Source organism: Lynx canadensis, chromosome C1 (assembly GCF_007474595.2).
Source record: "Lynx canadensis isolate LIC74 chromosome C1, mLynCan4.pri.v2, whole genome shotgun sequence".
In the NCBI taxonomy this organism is placed as follows: domain Eukaryota; kingdom Metazoa; phylum Chordata; class Mammalia; order Carnivora; family Felidae; genus Lynx; species Lynx canadensis.
In genome coordinates, this window is record NC_044310.1 from 198,900,602 (window position 1) to 198,915,815 (window position 15,214).

At 40.1% G+C, this 15,214-nt stretch overlaps 1 protein-coding gene across 1 annotated transcript in view; it reads left to right on the forward strand.

Moving 5' to 3' along the window:
- VWC2L (von Willebrand factor C domain containing 2 like) overlaps positions 1-10,773 on the forward strand; it is a 160,164-nt gene extending 149,391 nt beyond the window's left edge. Inside the window, exon 3 of the mRNA XM_032594512.1 lies at positions 7,482-10,773. Coding sequence (XP_032450403.1) covers positions 7,482-7,630 — 149 coding nt within the window. The 3' untranslated portion in view covers positions 7,631-10,773. The remainder of the gene's footprint in view (positions 1-7,481) is intronic.
- Positions 10,774-15,214: the final 4,441 nt, after the last annotated feature.

Sequence of the window (15,214 nt, forward strand, 5' to 3'; positions counted from 1 at the left end):
TCATGAAAATTCTTGCTACTTAAGAAGTAGTCAAAAAGTGCTAACTGCTGGAAGTCACGGACAGGAGAGCCGATTATGACTGCCACTGGAGGAAATAACAGTAAACATAAACAAAGACTCTCCTCAAGGAAAGCAGTCAACCAGGGGTCAGAATAGGAGAGCTGAAATGTAAGCTCTCCTGCCATGTGTTCTCTGCCTTTTATCAAGTCCCTTAATCTCTCTGAGCTTTACTTCCCTCACCTGTGCAATGATAACCACCTTACACCCTTAGGGTGAATATGAAATAAGAAAACATATATAAACATGTTCTGTAAACCATAAAGAATTTTCCCACTCTTGGTCTGGCCCTCAACTGGTCTTGTTTACTTTCTTCAGGGAATGACTGGAAATGGCCATGTCTGTTTCTGTGCCTTTTATCTGATTCAGCCTACTCGAATATCAACAACCTGAAGGCAGAAACTTTGTCTTATTAACAACTATATCACTCATGTTTAGAGCAATCTCGTTCTGAATGTTTATTTTGTGTTCTGATGTGAGACAAGCATATTGGCCATCAGCCTGGAAACAAACAAACTAACTTGAAACAGGTGAAATTTGCCCTCATTGACCTGTCTCTCCTCATCCATCTTACCATCAGAAATGAACGACTGCCTCCTTCCTATGACTAGGGAATCCTCTATACATAAAGAAAGCCCATTTCTCCCTAGAAAAGCTACAACTGCCAGGTAGTCGTGTTCCAGCCTCCCTTGCAGCTAGGGTACAGGCAGTTGACTAAGCTCTGTCTCCAGGATTACCTGCCGCAGATTTCAAACTGGAAGCTAGTAATTTCAAGAAGTGTGGGACCACAGCCTCTTTTCTGGCAAGACTGGTAAGAGAGGCAGCTGTGATGATGCTTCTAGCAGCATCGAGGGTCCTGGGTTGGAGATACTGAGGGAGCAAGCTGCTATATCTGCACCCAAGGTGTATTTTTACTGGTTTAAATCTGTAGCATGAGTTTGGCCCTTGTTCCTGATTGTGTTACCTCCAAGCTTCATTCTTTTTGGTATTCTGGATATTCTCTATATACAGCTTCCTCTAATTAGTGCATTTTAAGTTTAAATCATCTAGAAATGATTTTGTTGCTTGACGGATAGGATCCTCCTCTTCCCCAAACAGTCCACTGTCTCCATCAGATTGCATGTAATCCTGGTCCCCAAAGGGACTCCAACTAAGCTGTCCCACTAGAAATTACCCCTCCTTTTCAGCCCTCCTTCCCCCCCCCCCCAGATCAAACTGCACATTTCCTGGAGCATTTTCTCTTAAGACCTTACTTTGTATAGGGATAATATGATCAATTCACTTAAGCCAATGTGTTAATTACTGACACTGACTTAATATAACTCCAGCATCTTAACAGAGACTTTTAATGCCTCAAAGCAAAGGAGAAAAGAATGTGTTTTTACTGTTACTCAGTGCCAGGGCCTGCGAGTGTTCTACTCTTTGCTATCTCTTTGTCTGGTGCCTCCATCAAGATGTATCATGTCTACTCCAACAATGGGTGCCCTATGGACCAATCATACAATGACACTGGTGCCATTTATTAAATCAATGTCTTGACTTCATGATTTTTTTTGTGATCAGTTCATTTATTTTTTTTATTTTTATTTTTTTAATGTGAAATTTATTGTCAAATTGGTTTCTATACAACACCTAGTGCTCATCCCCAACAGGTGCCCTCCTCAATGCCCATCACCCACTTTCCCCTCCCTCCCACCGCTAACAACCCTCAGTTTATTCTCAGTTTTTAAGAGTCTCTTATGGTTTGCCTCCCTCCCTCTCTGTAACTTTTTTTCCCCTTCCCCTCCCCCATGGTCTTCTGTTAAGTTTCTCAGGATCCACATAAGAGTGAAAACGTACGGTATCTGTCTTTCTCTGTATGACTTATTTCACTTAGCCTAACACTCTCCAATTCCATCCACATTGCTACAAAAGGCCATATTTCATTCTTGCTCATTGCCATTTACTTCATGATTAAATACATATACATGCACATGCATGCACATACACACACCTCTACTTAAAATACTTCAATGGCTTCCTATTGCCAAAATAACGTCCATGAGATTATAAAATTCCTGAATAGTTAACAATTGGCTCTTGCAAGCCAGTATGAACCACCAGCTCCTGCAGACAACTGTCTTCCTGGCCACATCTTGCTACACACATCACTCTAACCCCACAGCTTTTTCTACCTGTTCATTGAGTCATACTCTCCCTCTGCCCCCACCCAAACCAAATCTTTCCATGGACCCATAGGCCAGGTTCTCTGTTACAGCCTTCTACAGCTCTGTTATCCTCTTCTTCAGAACCTCATTTCAGGTTATGTATTTGTTCCTCCATGTAATCAATGTGACATTTAACACTTATGTAAGCAAGTGAGCATCTGCAGGAGGTGTGATCAGAGTAGCAATAGACTTCCTTTTATATGTAGTTTCTATGTGCTCTTTTATGCAGGAAATCTCAGGACTTAGCAAGGAGAACTTCAGTGCCTGAGCAAATCTGCTCAGTTCTTACAACCACAAATACAGCGGAATCTATTTTCTCCTGGCTTCTTAGATTATTGAAGCAGGATGAAATCACTCCAAATGCCAGTGATCAGAAGTCTGATCACTAGATACTCTATGCAGATGCTTCATAAGCTATATCTGCAAGGTTGAAGTAGGAAGATGGCGAAAAATAATCCTGCAGGAAAGACTGAGAAGCAGGCACCTCATGACCACCTTACCAAAGCACCAGAGCATGGCCTCCCTTATAAGATTTCTTTTGAATAATTTCTATTGTGGAAAAGAAAATGTTTGCCAAAAAGGTTTTACTGTATAACTGTGTAAATTAAGTACTTAACGAAGTACAGAATAATAGGAAAACTCTGCTTCATGGAAGATCTTTTTCGTGTAGATGTATCCCTAGCCTGCTTCCCCTTTTTCCTTCCCTGTTCCAGCTCCTAGTAAATATTTGAATTTCATTTCCAATTTTAATGCATCTCCAAAAATATGAATCCTTTCTGAGACTAGACCATATGGGTCCCCATTAGTTTTTGGGTTACACAGTGCTTGCCTAAGGTCACATAGATAATCAATCATAGAACCACAACTTGAACCAGGACTCCTAAGTCATAGTCCACTTTCATTCTGCTTCTTATCTGGTCTATTTCCAGTACCAGCGGGAATTTCATGCCACCCGAAGGAAAACCAAAGCTTCGCTACTCAAGCATCTTCTCCATGGGAAATTTCTTGTAGTTGTTAGATAAATTGTGTTTTCTGGAGAGTATTAGATTATACAATATAAAACCAATAAATCTGATGACTAACTATAGAAAGACGGTCTCACTTATTTTTAACCATCAAGCTTCTTAACTCAGACCATGCGTCCTCAATACTAAAACCAACTAGACTTTGAGATTCTGATCAGAAGCTTAGGATCTGGGTTAATGAAAGCCAGCAGTGTGCTCCTAGATGTTTGCCTCTTTTTGTGGGCAATTAAAAGCATTCTACAGATCAGAGAGATTTGATTCATATCCCTTTGATGCCACTTCCTAGGTACATGAACTCAGCCAAGTTATTTTCTATCTCTGAGGCTCAGAGATAATGTACCTTACATGGTTTATATGGCTGAAGGTGAGAATGTGCACCTTAACATGGCTTATTGGAATGATTAAATGGCACAAATTCCTGGCATGAAGTAAGTGCTCAAGAAATTATCCCTATGTCTTACCATTAATTGACAGAGATTTCTATACCAATATTACTAGGGCAAAGCCTGATGTATATGTAAGGTCTGACATATTAGTTCAAAAAATAATTTTGCTCCTATCATATAACTAGACAGTTCATACTTTTTAGTGAAAGATATACTGAGTTTGGAATATGTGGCAAACACAGCATTAAGCCTGACCAAAGGAAATGACAGGTATTCATTCAGTTCCTTTTTTTTTTTAAGTTTATTGCGTTTATTTTGAGAGAGAGAAAGTACGAGTGGGGGAAGGGCACAGAGAAGGGGAGAGAGGGGGGGGGGAGAGAGAGAGAGAGAGAGAGAGAGAGAGAGAGAGAGAGAGAGAGAATCCCAAGCAGGCTCCGCATTTATAGTGCAGAGCCTGGTGTGGAGCTCGAACTCACAAACTGTGAGATCATGACCTGAGCTGAAATCGGACACTTAACTGACTGAACCACCCAGGTGGCCCTTCAGTTCCTATTTTTAAGGAGCTGACAATTTCAGCTGACACATGATACCTCCTGTGTTCTTAAGGATCTCACCACACAGTTGGCAACTCGGTTCTCAGTTCTCTGAGCAATTACTGTGTGTGTGTGTGTGTGTGTGTGTGTGTGTGTGTGTGTTTCCAATTCCTTGAGAATCAATTCATCTCCATCTCCTCTTATTGTAGGTGTCTGAAGAAAGAAAGAACAGTTGGTTGCCACTCTTCACATAATAAGCCTTAATTCCCAGAGAGTTATTGAGTTATTCCTCTGTCTTCTGTTTCGAGATTAAGTAATTCCAATCCCTTTAACCTTTTCTCACAGGTCCTACTTGCCAGGCTTCGGTTTAATCATTTTCTCTGCTCTCCCCTGGAATCTCTCCAAGTCTTCTACACTAAATACGTTGCTTTTGCCATTGGGTTTACTCTCTTAAGAAACTTATTCTTCCACATAAACCAAAGCAAAAAGAAAGCATCCTCCCTAATAAAGAGAATAAATACAAAGATAGATTTCCTATGTAAGGAACCCATATAGGACACTCATATGCTTGAAACCAGTTACATTTGCTGTCACCACTATTAAGGAGAAAGGGACAAAACCAGAACAGTTTCTAAATAGTGCCAGCCATTGTGCTTCACAATTACCTGAATTACTTTTAAGCAGGTAATACTATTAACCACACACTTGAGGCTTTAGTTACGCTGCAAGTTCTCAGAAGCATGCTAATAAAATCATTGTTAATGAGATCAAATGGGAATTTTTGATTCTGTAAAATACCTCTGGCCGCCAAGTCGACCATCAAGGTGGTTATTTATAGACAGTGACTTTGTTCAGTCCTGGCAAAGTGCAAAGGACTTTGCATTCTGTCCATCATGATAAATTAATATTTTCTGTGCTGAGAAAGCAGCACATTCTAAGGGGCTCTTAAGAAATGATGTAGAGAGGCTGATCAAATACACACTAATCATAGTATGACACCAACACATGCAGAAAGGAGCAGATAGGAAAACCAGACCTCTAGTAAAATATCTCTTCAAGACAGGCACAGTGACTTGTCAGAAATCTTTTTTTACAAAAATCCCTCCCTCCTTTTTTCTCTTATTATGCCATTGAGATGAACCTGCCCCCTGTGAGCCACCAGAATGCCTATGCTTACACACAAATACACACATGCACTCTTAAGAATCTACTGAGAAGTTTCCAAATCCCTTCAAGAAACTGAAAAAAAACTCTTTACTAGATCATATTCTACTTGTTTCCAAGACTTCTTTGTTTTAGAACCACTATTTAGGAAAAAAAACTATTTTTCCTTCCCCATCTGGAAAAGTTACAAGCATACAATTGGGTGAGAAGAGTTGATTAGCAGTGGGAAGGTAGAGAGAGAAACCACTGCTTCCCTGGGGGGGCGGGGGGGGGGGGTGGCTTCAGGAAAACAGGTGGTAGCGGTCATCATGTTTGATTACTGAAGCTAGTTCAGCTCTGTCCAGATCCTGGCTGGCGTAGAACTAGCCAGGCTGAGAGAGGTCTGTTAACAACAGCCATGAGACAACCAGCTACATTCTGAAAAAGGTTCCAGGCCAAATTCTCTGCAGATTCCCTCTATTTTGGATCCAAAATAAATGAATGATTTCATGTGGAATTTTCCCAGGGGGGGTGTAGCCCCAAAGACAGTTCAGTCTATCAAACAATGAATTAAATCCTAAAACAGTGATCCTTAAATCATCAGCGGTTAGGATGGCCAGCAGCTTATAACCACAGCATCATAACAAGAAGTACCGTCATGGGTGATGGTTTGCTAACTGTTTAACTGTCACTGATGACCCATCATATCCCTCTTACTCTTGCTGGTCGGTTCTCTATGAGAACCATGCACAGGCACATGCCCCAGGTGTTTGTCCAAGAGTGAAGGAAAGGCATAGGTACACGAAGGTCACTGGCTTATGTATGCACAGCTGAAGTCTGGGAGCTCTAAAACAATGGATGATTAAAGCCATAGTGTATTAAATAGATTTGTGTTGAGAAATATACATTGCAACTTCATAGCTACCATTTTTATAAAAGATTTCAATTATGAAGTGGAACTACAAATCACCCCTGATTTCATTTATTTGGTGGTAAAGATAATCTCGTAAATTCTTATCAAGCAGTAAGAAAGTGAAAGTAGAACACTGATATTGATGTGTGTTACTTTGCAATGGTTATGGAAAGTGGCCAGTAATGCTGGGTCGATAAATCATGAGTAGACACAACTCCCTCTCTTTATCCAAATTTGTACTTTGGAAACTTACACCAAACTGTTTCAAAGAAACAGCAACTTGCACCACCCCACTACAATCCATTGCATCTTGGGAAGCAATTTTTATTCCATTTGATTTTGAAAAATACTATCACCAGTACTGAATACTGGCATTTGTACCTTGGGAAGAAAGGGAAACTAAGAGAAAGGAGAGAAAGATAAGTAAAAAATTAAGATTGGTCAATTTTAAAAACATCCATCTCTACTAAGCAGGTGACATTTTCAGTAAAGCTTTTCTGAATCTGGAAAGCAAAATAAAATTCCTGCTGACTCTCAAAAGCGAACCATTTGGGTCATTCTTAAAAAAAAAAAAAAAAAAAAAAAAAAAAAAAAAAGCCAGCAGATTAAAGGAGCTCCATTTATAAAAATCAAATGAACCTCCAACAAAGCTTGTTTGGGGCATGAATAAATCATCTGGTCATGAATTATTTATTGTTATCAAGAAACAAGCTGGAGATTCCAGGAACTGGACTTTGGGAAGGTACTAAAGCCAGGCAATGAACAAGTTCATTGTGGCCCACCCACCATGGAAGTGAGAGGGCAGGCCACAGGGTACCATCATCTGAAGCAGACCACTCTAGACACCCTCTAGAGTTTCAGGGGATGCTTCTGCAGCATTTACACCCCAGAGCAGAAAGCAACTAGAGTTTTATCCGTAGAATCATACTTTAGAAAACTGCAGTACTCAGTAACAGACGGTAAGATTGTTTTGAGCACTGTATCTTTTTTTTTTAAATACACATGGGGAATATGAGCTGTTTACAAGAGAGTAGAGGTTGAAAGTCTGCATTTAAAGGAGATGGCTGGAAAGTACCTCAGTAGTGAACTATGAAGAGTAGTCTGACCTACTCATTCATGGTTTTGGGGGTTGGTGTTTTTGATGGGGGTTGGGGAGGGAAGAGAAAACGGGAGCCATTCAAATTTAATCAACTAATCAACATCTATGTGTGTTCCAGGTCCAAACTGCTTTGCAGGAACTACAATAATCCCGGCTGGCATTGAAGTGAAAGTGGATGAATGTAACATCTGTCACTGTCACAACGGGGACTGGTGGAAGCCTGCTCAGTGTTCAAAACGCGAATGCCAAGGCAAGCAGACTGTGTAGAACAAATTCCCAACCGATGAGGAGTTCTTAGGAGAGGATGCTATGGCTTCCACACTGCACATGTTTGAAACAAAACAAAACAAACAAACAAACTCCTGCCAGCTACAACAGGGTCACCAGCAAAACCTTTTAGGGTTGACAAAAGTGAATATTTTGCTAAGAGGAAATTTCTCTCTTTCTCTCTTGCTACATAAGATCTATATAGTATATAGCTATCGAAACCGCTTTTGTAATTATCCATGCTTGATGGTGACTTGATGACTGGATTTCTGAAACAAAAAGGAAGAAACAGCCTCGTACAGGCTCCCGTTCTGGTGACACCTCTAGCCAGCCAGCTTACTGTCCGCCGATTTACTTCATGTTTACTCTTCTGTACATCCCACATGGCATTTTTCTCTTGTAGTATTTCTTTTTCTATTTAGAGCCTAAGGGGCCATATTCAACTGCATAGTTAAGTTTTGAGTTGTGTCACATAAGCTTTAGTAAAGGAATATCAGGGGTGAGGACGCTTCCTGACCAGGAAGACACAAAAGCATCCAACCAATCACCACCCCACCTTGGGTGAAACACGCAGTATAGGCTCAGAAGAGAGAGGTGGGTACAGATGGATGTACTGCTGGGGCGGGGCAGGGAACTGGTGCTTGGTGCCATGTGTGGGGGATCACAATTCTTACAAACCACACATTTCCGACACAAAACCTTGAAACTGCCAATCAAAAACTAATATGTGAAGAACACCATGAGCTTGGCTCAAGAATCCAAAGGGAGCCAGGAATTCAGAATTGCAGCATTAATCACCAGACATTCCTGTGATGCTGAATCTCAGTTCGGTTTGTAACTTAACACACTCTAAGCCCACTCAGTCACGTGGTCCTATAAATACCAGAACCAGGGTGAGTAGCCCCACTGTGAATCTGAATCCGACTGAACACGCCTGGCTTTTGAGTTCAGATTTGGCCGAAGGCCAGTAGTTTTTGTTTTTGTTTTTGTTTTTGTTTGGTTTGGGACTGTGTTTGCCATGTTTTAGTAATGACCACTCAGCCCTATGTCTAAAACACAGATTCAGGACACTCTTTCCACCTCAAGTGCTGATTTAAATTAAAGATTAGGGTAGAGTGAGTCTTGCACAATACAATTCCATTTGTTGAACATTTTTTAAAATGTATATATTAGATACTGAACAATTAAAGTGAACCTTTGAAGAGTCTCAAGGTTGCCCTGGTAATGCTGCTCGTATAGTAACAGAAAAATAAAATACACAGGGTATCTGATGCCACCTCGAGTCAAGCATAAATTTGGGGATTCTGAAACCACATGGCATAATTAGTTGCTTATTCTGCTCTCCTATCTTGAAAAACTTGGCGTGGATCTGGCAGGGTCCTTGAGGAAACTTTAAGGTTGTTTTCACTACCGATGTTCTTTCCTTTTCCACTTCCACACCAGCCTGGGCTTTGCCACAGTTCTCGCAGAGTGCCACATTCTAAACAAGATTTTTCAACTTTAACTCTATTGATATCGTGGGCCAGATAATTTGTTGTTGTTGGGGGCTGTCCTGTGCATTTTATGGATGCTTAGCAACATCTTTGGCCTCTATCTACTAAATGCCAATAGCAAACACCCTCGTAACAACAGATTGTCTCCAGCATTGCCAAATGTCTGCAAAGAGTGGGGAAGGGACATTTCACCTGGTTGAGAATCAGAGGTTAAGAATCATCAGTACAGAGTGGTTTCTGCCAGGGCGGCACACCAAGCAGACTCTGGCTGAGCCCGTGGATTTGGTGAGCCTCTAAGCCCTTTGGGACATACATGCACAACCAGCAGCCCCAAGGAATAGAGGTCAGTCTCCTCCAAATGGAGCGAGGCTTCTATTGCCATAGGTCCACCCTCAGGACATACTTCTTTAGTCTCATCAACTGGGTTTTCATTTCAAATGGTCAGCCTCTCCTCCCTGGAAGCATTTCCAGTCATCAAGAAAGAATGGTCATTTCCAAAATTAACGTTGATGAGTTGGACCTGACATTTCTCACATACGCTGTGCTCATGTACGATGCAAACAGCCGTGCCGGCCCCATCCAAGGAAGAACATCAAGCCGTGTTCCCTTAGAACACCAATTTGCAGCAAGGTTGGTACCTTTTGTTGCCACCACGGATACATCATATAGACAGTCATGAATCATTCATGAACAATTCTGCATGATTTATTCCTGCACTCCAAAGTAAAGGCATTCCACACTTCAGCTTGTGTCTAGACAGAGATGTATTATTGAGCTTTCTTTGCCCGGAGGTTGCCTGGTGCCAGCTTCAAAAATCCACACTCTTGGAAGGAAATAATAATAACAAATGACAGGAATAAGGTTTGAAACCCAGAAAATATCATTAATAGAGCCATGTAGCATAGTACCCTATCTATTATTAAGGAGTTACTATGTCCTTTTTAGAAAACAGAGTGTAACTGGGGAGCCAGGGTTCAGACAATTTGCATCAAAGTCTTGGCACAGTGATAGTTGCAGCAAAAACTTACTAGAATGGAGTGTAATATCCATCAAGAAGCTCTTTTCAGAGAGTTTGCAGAATGAAGGCTGTTCTGTGGTCTCTGTTACCAGCCAGAGAGAGGGGTTTCTTTTACTGTTGTTGTTGGATTTTCTTTTTCCTCTGAGTTTCACTACAAGCTGTTTCCTTTAAGACTTTGTAGCACTGACATTTTTCTCCCTGTAGGGAGAGATGAACCTATACTGTGACAGAATTTCTCATAAACCGATAAACATTTTACAACTTCCTTCTATCCAGGTCATTGAGAAATTCTTTCCAAACTCTGAACAACAGAGTTCTGGTCTCATCTGTTTGTTTGTTTGTTTATTTACTTTTGAAGGCTTTGTTTGCAGCCCCACTGTCCCCACTGTCTCCTATTCCTCCTCCTTCTTTGGTTCTTGGCTTTAACTACAGCTTTGTTTAAATAAGGGATCAACATCCTGTTTGTCAGCTGATGCCTGTTAAAAACGATTCAGTTTCTAAAATCTTTGAAAAATGGTGTGCCTGAAAACTAGTGAGAAAAAAAAAAAACAACTAAACACTAAACTGTAAAAAGGGGATTCTAGCAACAATATTTGATGTGTAAAAGACTATATTATTAAAAAATTATTTTGTTAAATATAAAGTGTGTTAACCAGCAAACATTGTTTGTGATATATTTTCCTTCCAAAATTCTCTTTCCCCACTACCCTCATCACTTAATGACTAAGTCTTAGTGACTTCTATCATCTGAAAGTACTTGTGTCATTAGACCCACATTCAATTCAAATTAGGCGTGAGCTTTAGCCTTTGCTTGCCCACATTGTCATGTTTCCTAAGGTAAGGCAAGGTTGACTTGGGATCAAACAAGAAGCTCAAATAAACCAGCAGGGTGAGTGTAAAGTGATAGGAAAAATATTTTCCTGACCCTGCATCCATACATAATACTAACGATAATCTATAATTATTGAGTGCTGCTCTGTTGGCCAGCCCTGGGCTGTGCACTGAACCCGCAGCATCCGTTCAGTCCGTCCACATAGTACGTCTGCCAGGGAGGAATTGTTACTACCTCTGCTTTGCTGATGAGGAAACCAGAACACAAAGTCGTTCAGCGATTGGCCCAAGGTCATAGGTTAGTAAGTGGCAACACAGAAATTTCGTATTATAAATACACACAAATATACACAAAAATCGAGAAAATAGTAAAGTATCAGGAACTTCCATTTACCCATTGCCCAAACTCAACGCTTATCAAGACTTTGCATTATGCTTCATTTATTCTTTCCTTTCCTTGAATATTTTAAAGCAAATATCAAGCATCATATCATTCCAGCCCTACATCTTGTAGTAAACATCTCCTTAAAAAGGGATACTTTCTTACAAAACCGTGTTATATGACCAAAGCCTAACAAAATTAAGAATTCCTAAGTATCATCTAAACCCATCTTAAAAATGTCTTTGATTTTCTAAGATATGAGGGATAGGGGGTATTTGCATGATCCAAATTGCCCATAACCTTGCATTTAGTTGTTATGCCTTCTGAGTTCAAAATGGGGCTTTTAGCCCTGCCAACTAATAGCTATGAACTCTGACAGAAACGTGAGTTTGTTGTTATTAGAGGGTTTTTTCTGGGAAAATTACTCTTTTAAAGCTCCATGTTAAACTCCCTCCTAGACGCTGAGCATGGCTAGCGGTGGGCAAGAGACTTTCTACCAACTGACCTCCAAGGGGCAACAAAGAGCCTCAGGGCTAGAAATGGCACCCCAAGTGCACTGCCTCTTCTATGTGTGTGAGCTTTCTTTGGGGAGTAAGAGCAAACTATTATTTTTCTTCTCCTGGAAACAATCAAGGTGCCTAACAAAGAGTAAAACTGAACAATATTTTATAAATTGCCATCATCTTTTGCATTGTTGGACGAAGAAAAAAGCCAGCCACTAAGAAATGTCAGCATGGAGTCCCCACACATATGTATATGCACCCTGACTCCACCAAACTTTTCTTAAAACAAGATTAGACTATCTGGCTTTTCAATTTCCCATGCGTCCAATTCTCCGCTCCCTGTGTCCCTTGCAAAGTGTTGTTTACAGTTCATTTCTGATTCAGGTTTCATGGGAGGGCACTTCAAAGTGCTATGAACTGCAGTTGGAGTCCTGGGTTTGTTGTTATTTGACGGCTTACCACGTTGAGACTATTACTCTTTTAAAGAAAAGTACCTTCATGATTTTGAAAGACAAATGCTCTGAGCCAGCAACCTCACCTACACTTTCTTACCACATTTGTAAGAGATTTCTACCATGAACTGGAGTGACAGTCTTATCAGTGAACCTCAAACTGTACTGTCTGGTGTGAATACCTGATTCTTCCTGACCAAACATGTACATCCAAAAGGCACATTGTTCTTTTAATGAACAGATATAGCTAGTACCATCATGCCTTTCACAGAGTCAGAGTTAAAGGAGCTGAATTAAAGGAATTTCTTTTAAATACTCAAAATTTGTTTTACATTTAAAATATTGTCCGTTGTGGTAATGATTGGATTTTTTTTTTTTACTTTTGAAAATCTTGAACTCATAGTTTTTTTAAGCCCAAACTCCAACTTAATTAACGTCCATACTTGCATTACAACCTGGCTTTGAGTAGAAGCACTTTTAAAAAGCTATACTTTGAGAATTGAGTTTTAAAACTTTCCAAATGAATAGTTATGTGGGGTGGGTTAGGTTTAGGGAAGGATTCAGATAAAAAGATTAGCTACCATTTCTAGAGCCCCTTTTGTGTGTTAGACACTTGTATTGGCTACTTTACATAAAATAATGATTTACATTCATTAATTCAATCATCCTCATAACCACTATGAAATTATAAACTGGTATTCCCATTTTGCAGACCAGAACACTGAGATTCAAAGAAGTTTTATGATTTTTTCCAGTTCACTCAAAACCAGCTTTTAAATCAGGAGGTTTTAAGTATTGAACAGAATACTACCCAGGAAACCACTTAGAATAGAGTCTGATACATAACACGAGCCTATTATGTTTTATCATTATTGGGACTTGTGGTAATACAAGAGATTTCATGAATAAAGTACCCTGGATTTTAATCTTGTCATTTGAACACAAGTTGAGCAGGCATTTAGGGGGTGATATTGTAGCACAGAAAAAATGAATAGTCTATTTCGAATGACAAGCAGTCAGGTATAATGTGACTGTGAGGTTGGAGATAGATGGATACAGTGAGAGATGTGTCCAGGAAGGAAACCCAAAGGTTAGACCCTAGAAGATCATGTTAAGAAAACTGGATGTAGTTTTTATTGATACCTTGGATTTATTTACATCAAAAAGGAAGATGAGATAGCCACATTTGTGTCTTGGAGTAACAGTTCTTACAGCAGCGTGAAGGATGGATTAGGGCCTGGAGAGAAAGGGGCAGGGGCACTAATGAGAGGCAATTACAAGAGTCCAGGAAAGAATAATGAGGACCTGATCCTGTCGTGGCGAAAGTCGAGCAGATCAGCTAGGACAAAAGGACTTCATGGAGGGACCCGTAGGGATTCAAGAATTAAAATAGTCCATGTTTCTAGTTCAGGCAAGTAGAAGGATATTGATGTCAAATAGCAACTACCAAAAATATGGAACCCACGCTTGCCTTGAGAGTGTCAGCACACAATCTCAATGTTAGAACTTCAGCATAAGAAGTTATTGGTACTATTAGGTATTTAGGATCAACCTCAGGTATGCTTCTCCAGGATAGCCCACTCCATCTTATTTGCCGGTGCTGTTTTCACCTTGGATTGAATAACTGCCATTGGAAGAGCCAAAATTCTCCATTGCTTATACATTTTGTTATAGTATTCTTGAAATGGAAGTGAAAGGTTAGAATGGCAAGAGTCACAGAATTACTCTCTAGTTTGCGGCAAATATTAATCTTACCATAGTTAAGCAGTTTGTGTATTGTGATACAAGTTGCTTAGAAATTTCTAACACCTCTCTCCACACATGCCCCTTCAGAATATAAAAATATCAGTTGCATTTTCATATTGGTGCTCATCAGCATTTGAGAAATTCACAAGGGATTATTTTAGCTATCCACTATGGTCTTCTCTGTTTGTTTGTCCTTACCCACCCACCCTACCCCCCTACCAGAATGTATAGAATTAAATGACAAGTTAGGTCCTGGGAAAGCCTTTTGATTTGAGATTTCCAAAGATGTCCACCCCGCTCCCATTACATTTTTCTTTGCCTTTGTTTGTTTTTTGGTTTCATGCCCTTTTTAATTAATCACAACATTGGGTCAGCCAGACCCATTAACTGCATTTCTCATTTAGACCTTTCAGAGATGCAGTTGCAGATGCAATTTAATTTGTTGACCCATGATCGATAGCAATTAATAGCATCTCTTTAATCTTGTTGAAAGGTTGGTCTCTGGCTTCCAGGAGCTACCATCTCAAGGGAAAGGTATCCACACACACAGATTATTTAGCTCCTAGGTGATAGTTGCCCTCAACTGCCTACTTTTCTTGTGACTTAGGAGCCATTACAGAAGTCACCATTCTCTAGGGCATTTTCAATTATCATAAGAAAGTTCATCCAGACTCTAAGGTTACTCCGCTGCAAGTTCATCATGCAAATGTTATGGACCAGGAGCTCTGACAAAAATACTATACAGCACTTTTTAAATTCAGAATACATTTGACTTTTTAAAGTACATTATGTTAACAAAGCAGGTTTATCAAGTTTCCTGGGACTTCTCCATGTTGTCTTGTGGCTAACCCAATCACTGCATTCACTTCTTTAATCAGTTATATTAATTAAAGAGTTTGTTCATCTATTCAATAAGCAATGTTTCAACTGGGAAACTAGACACTGGTTAAAACTAGATAAGGCTTTTTTCCCCCCTGCATTCAAGGAGCTTATGGTCTGATGAGGCAAACAGCAAGACAATTCCATAATAACAGAGAGGAAAATGTTGTGCTCTAGGTGTGAATAGGTGCACTGGGAATATTTACAAAAGGCAGTGCATCATCACGGGCCTGTCGAAAGCCTTCCTGGGAGACGTAACTTGTAATATGAGTTTTAAAAG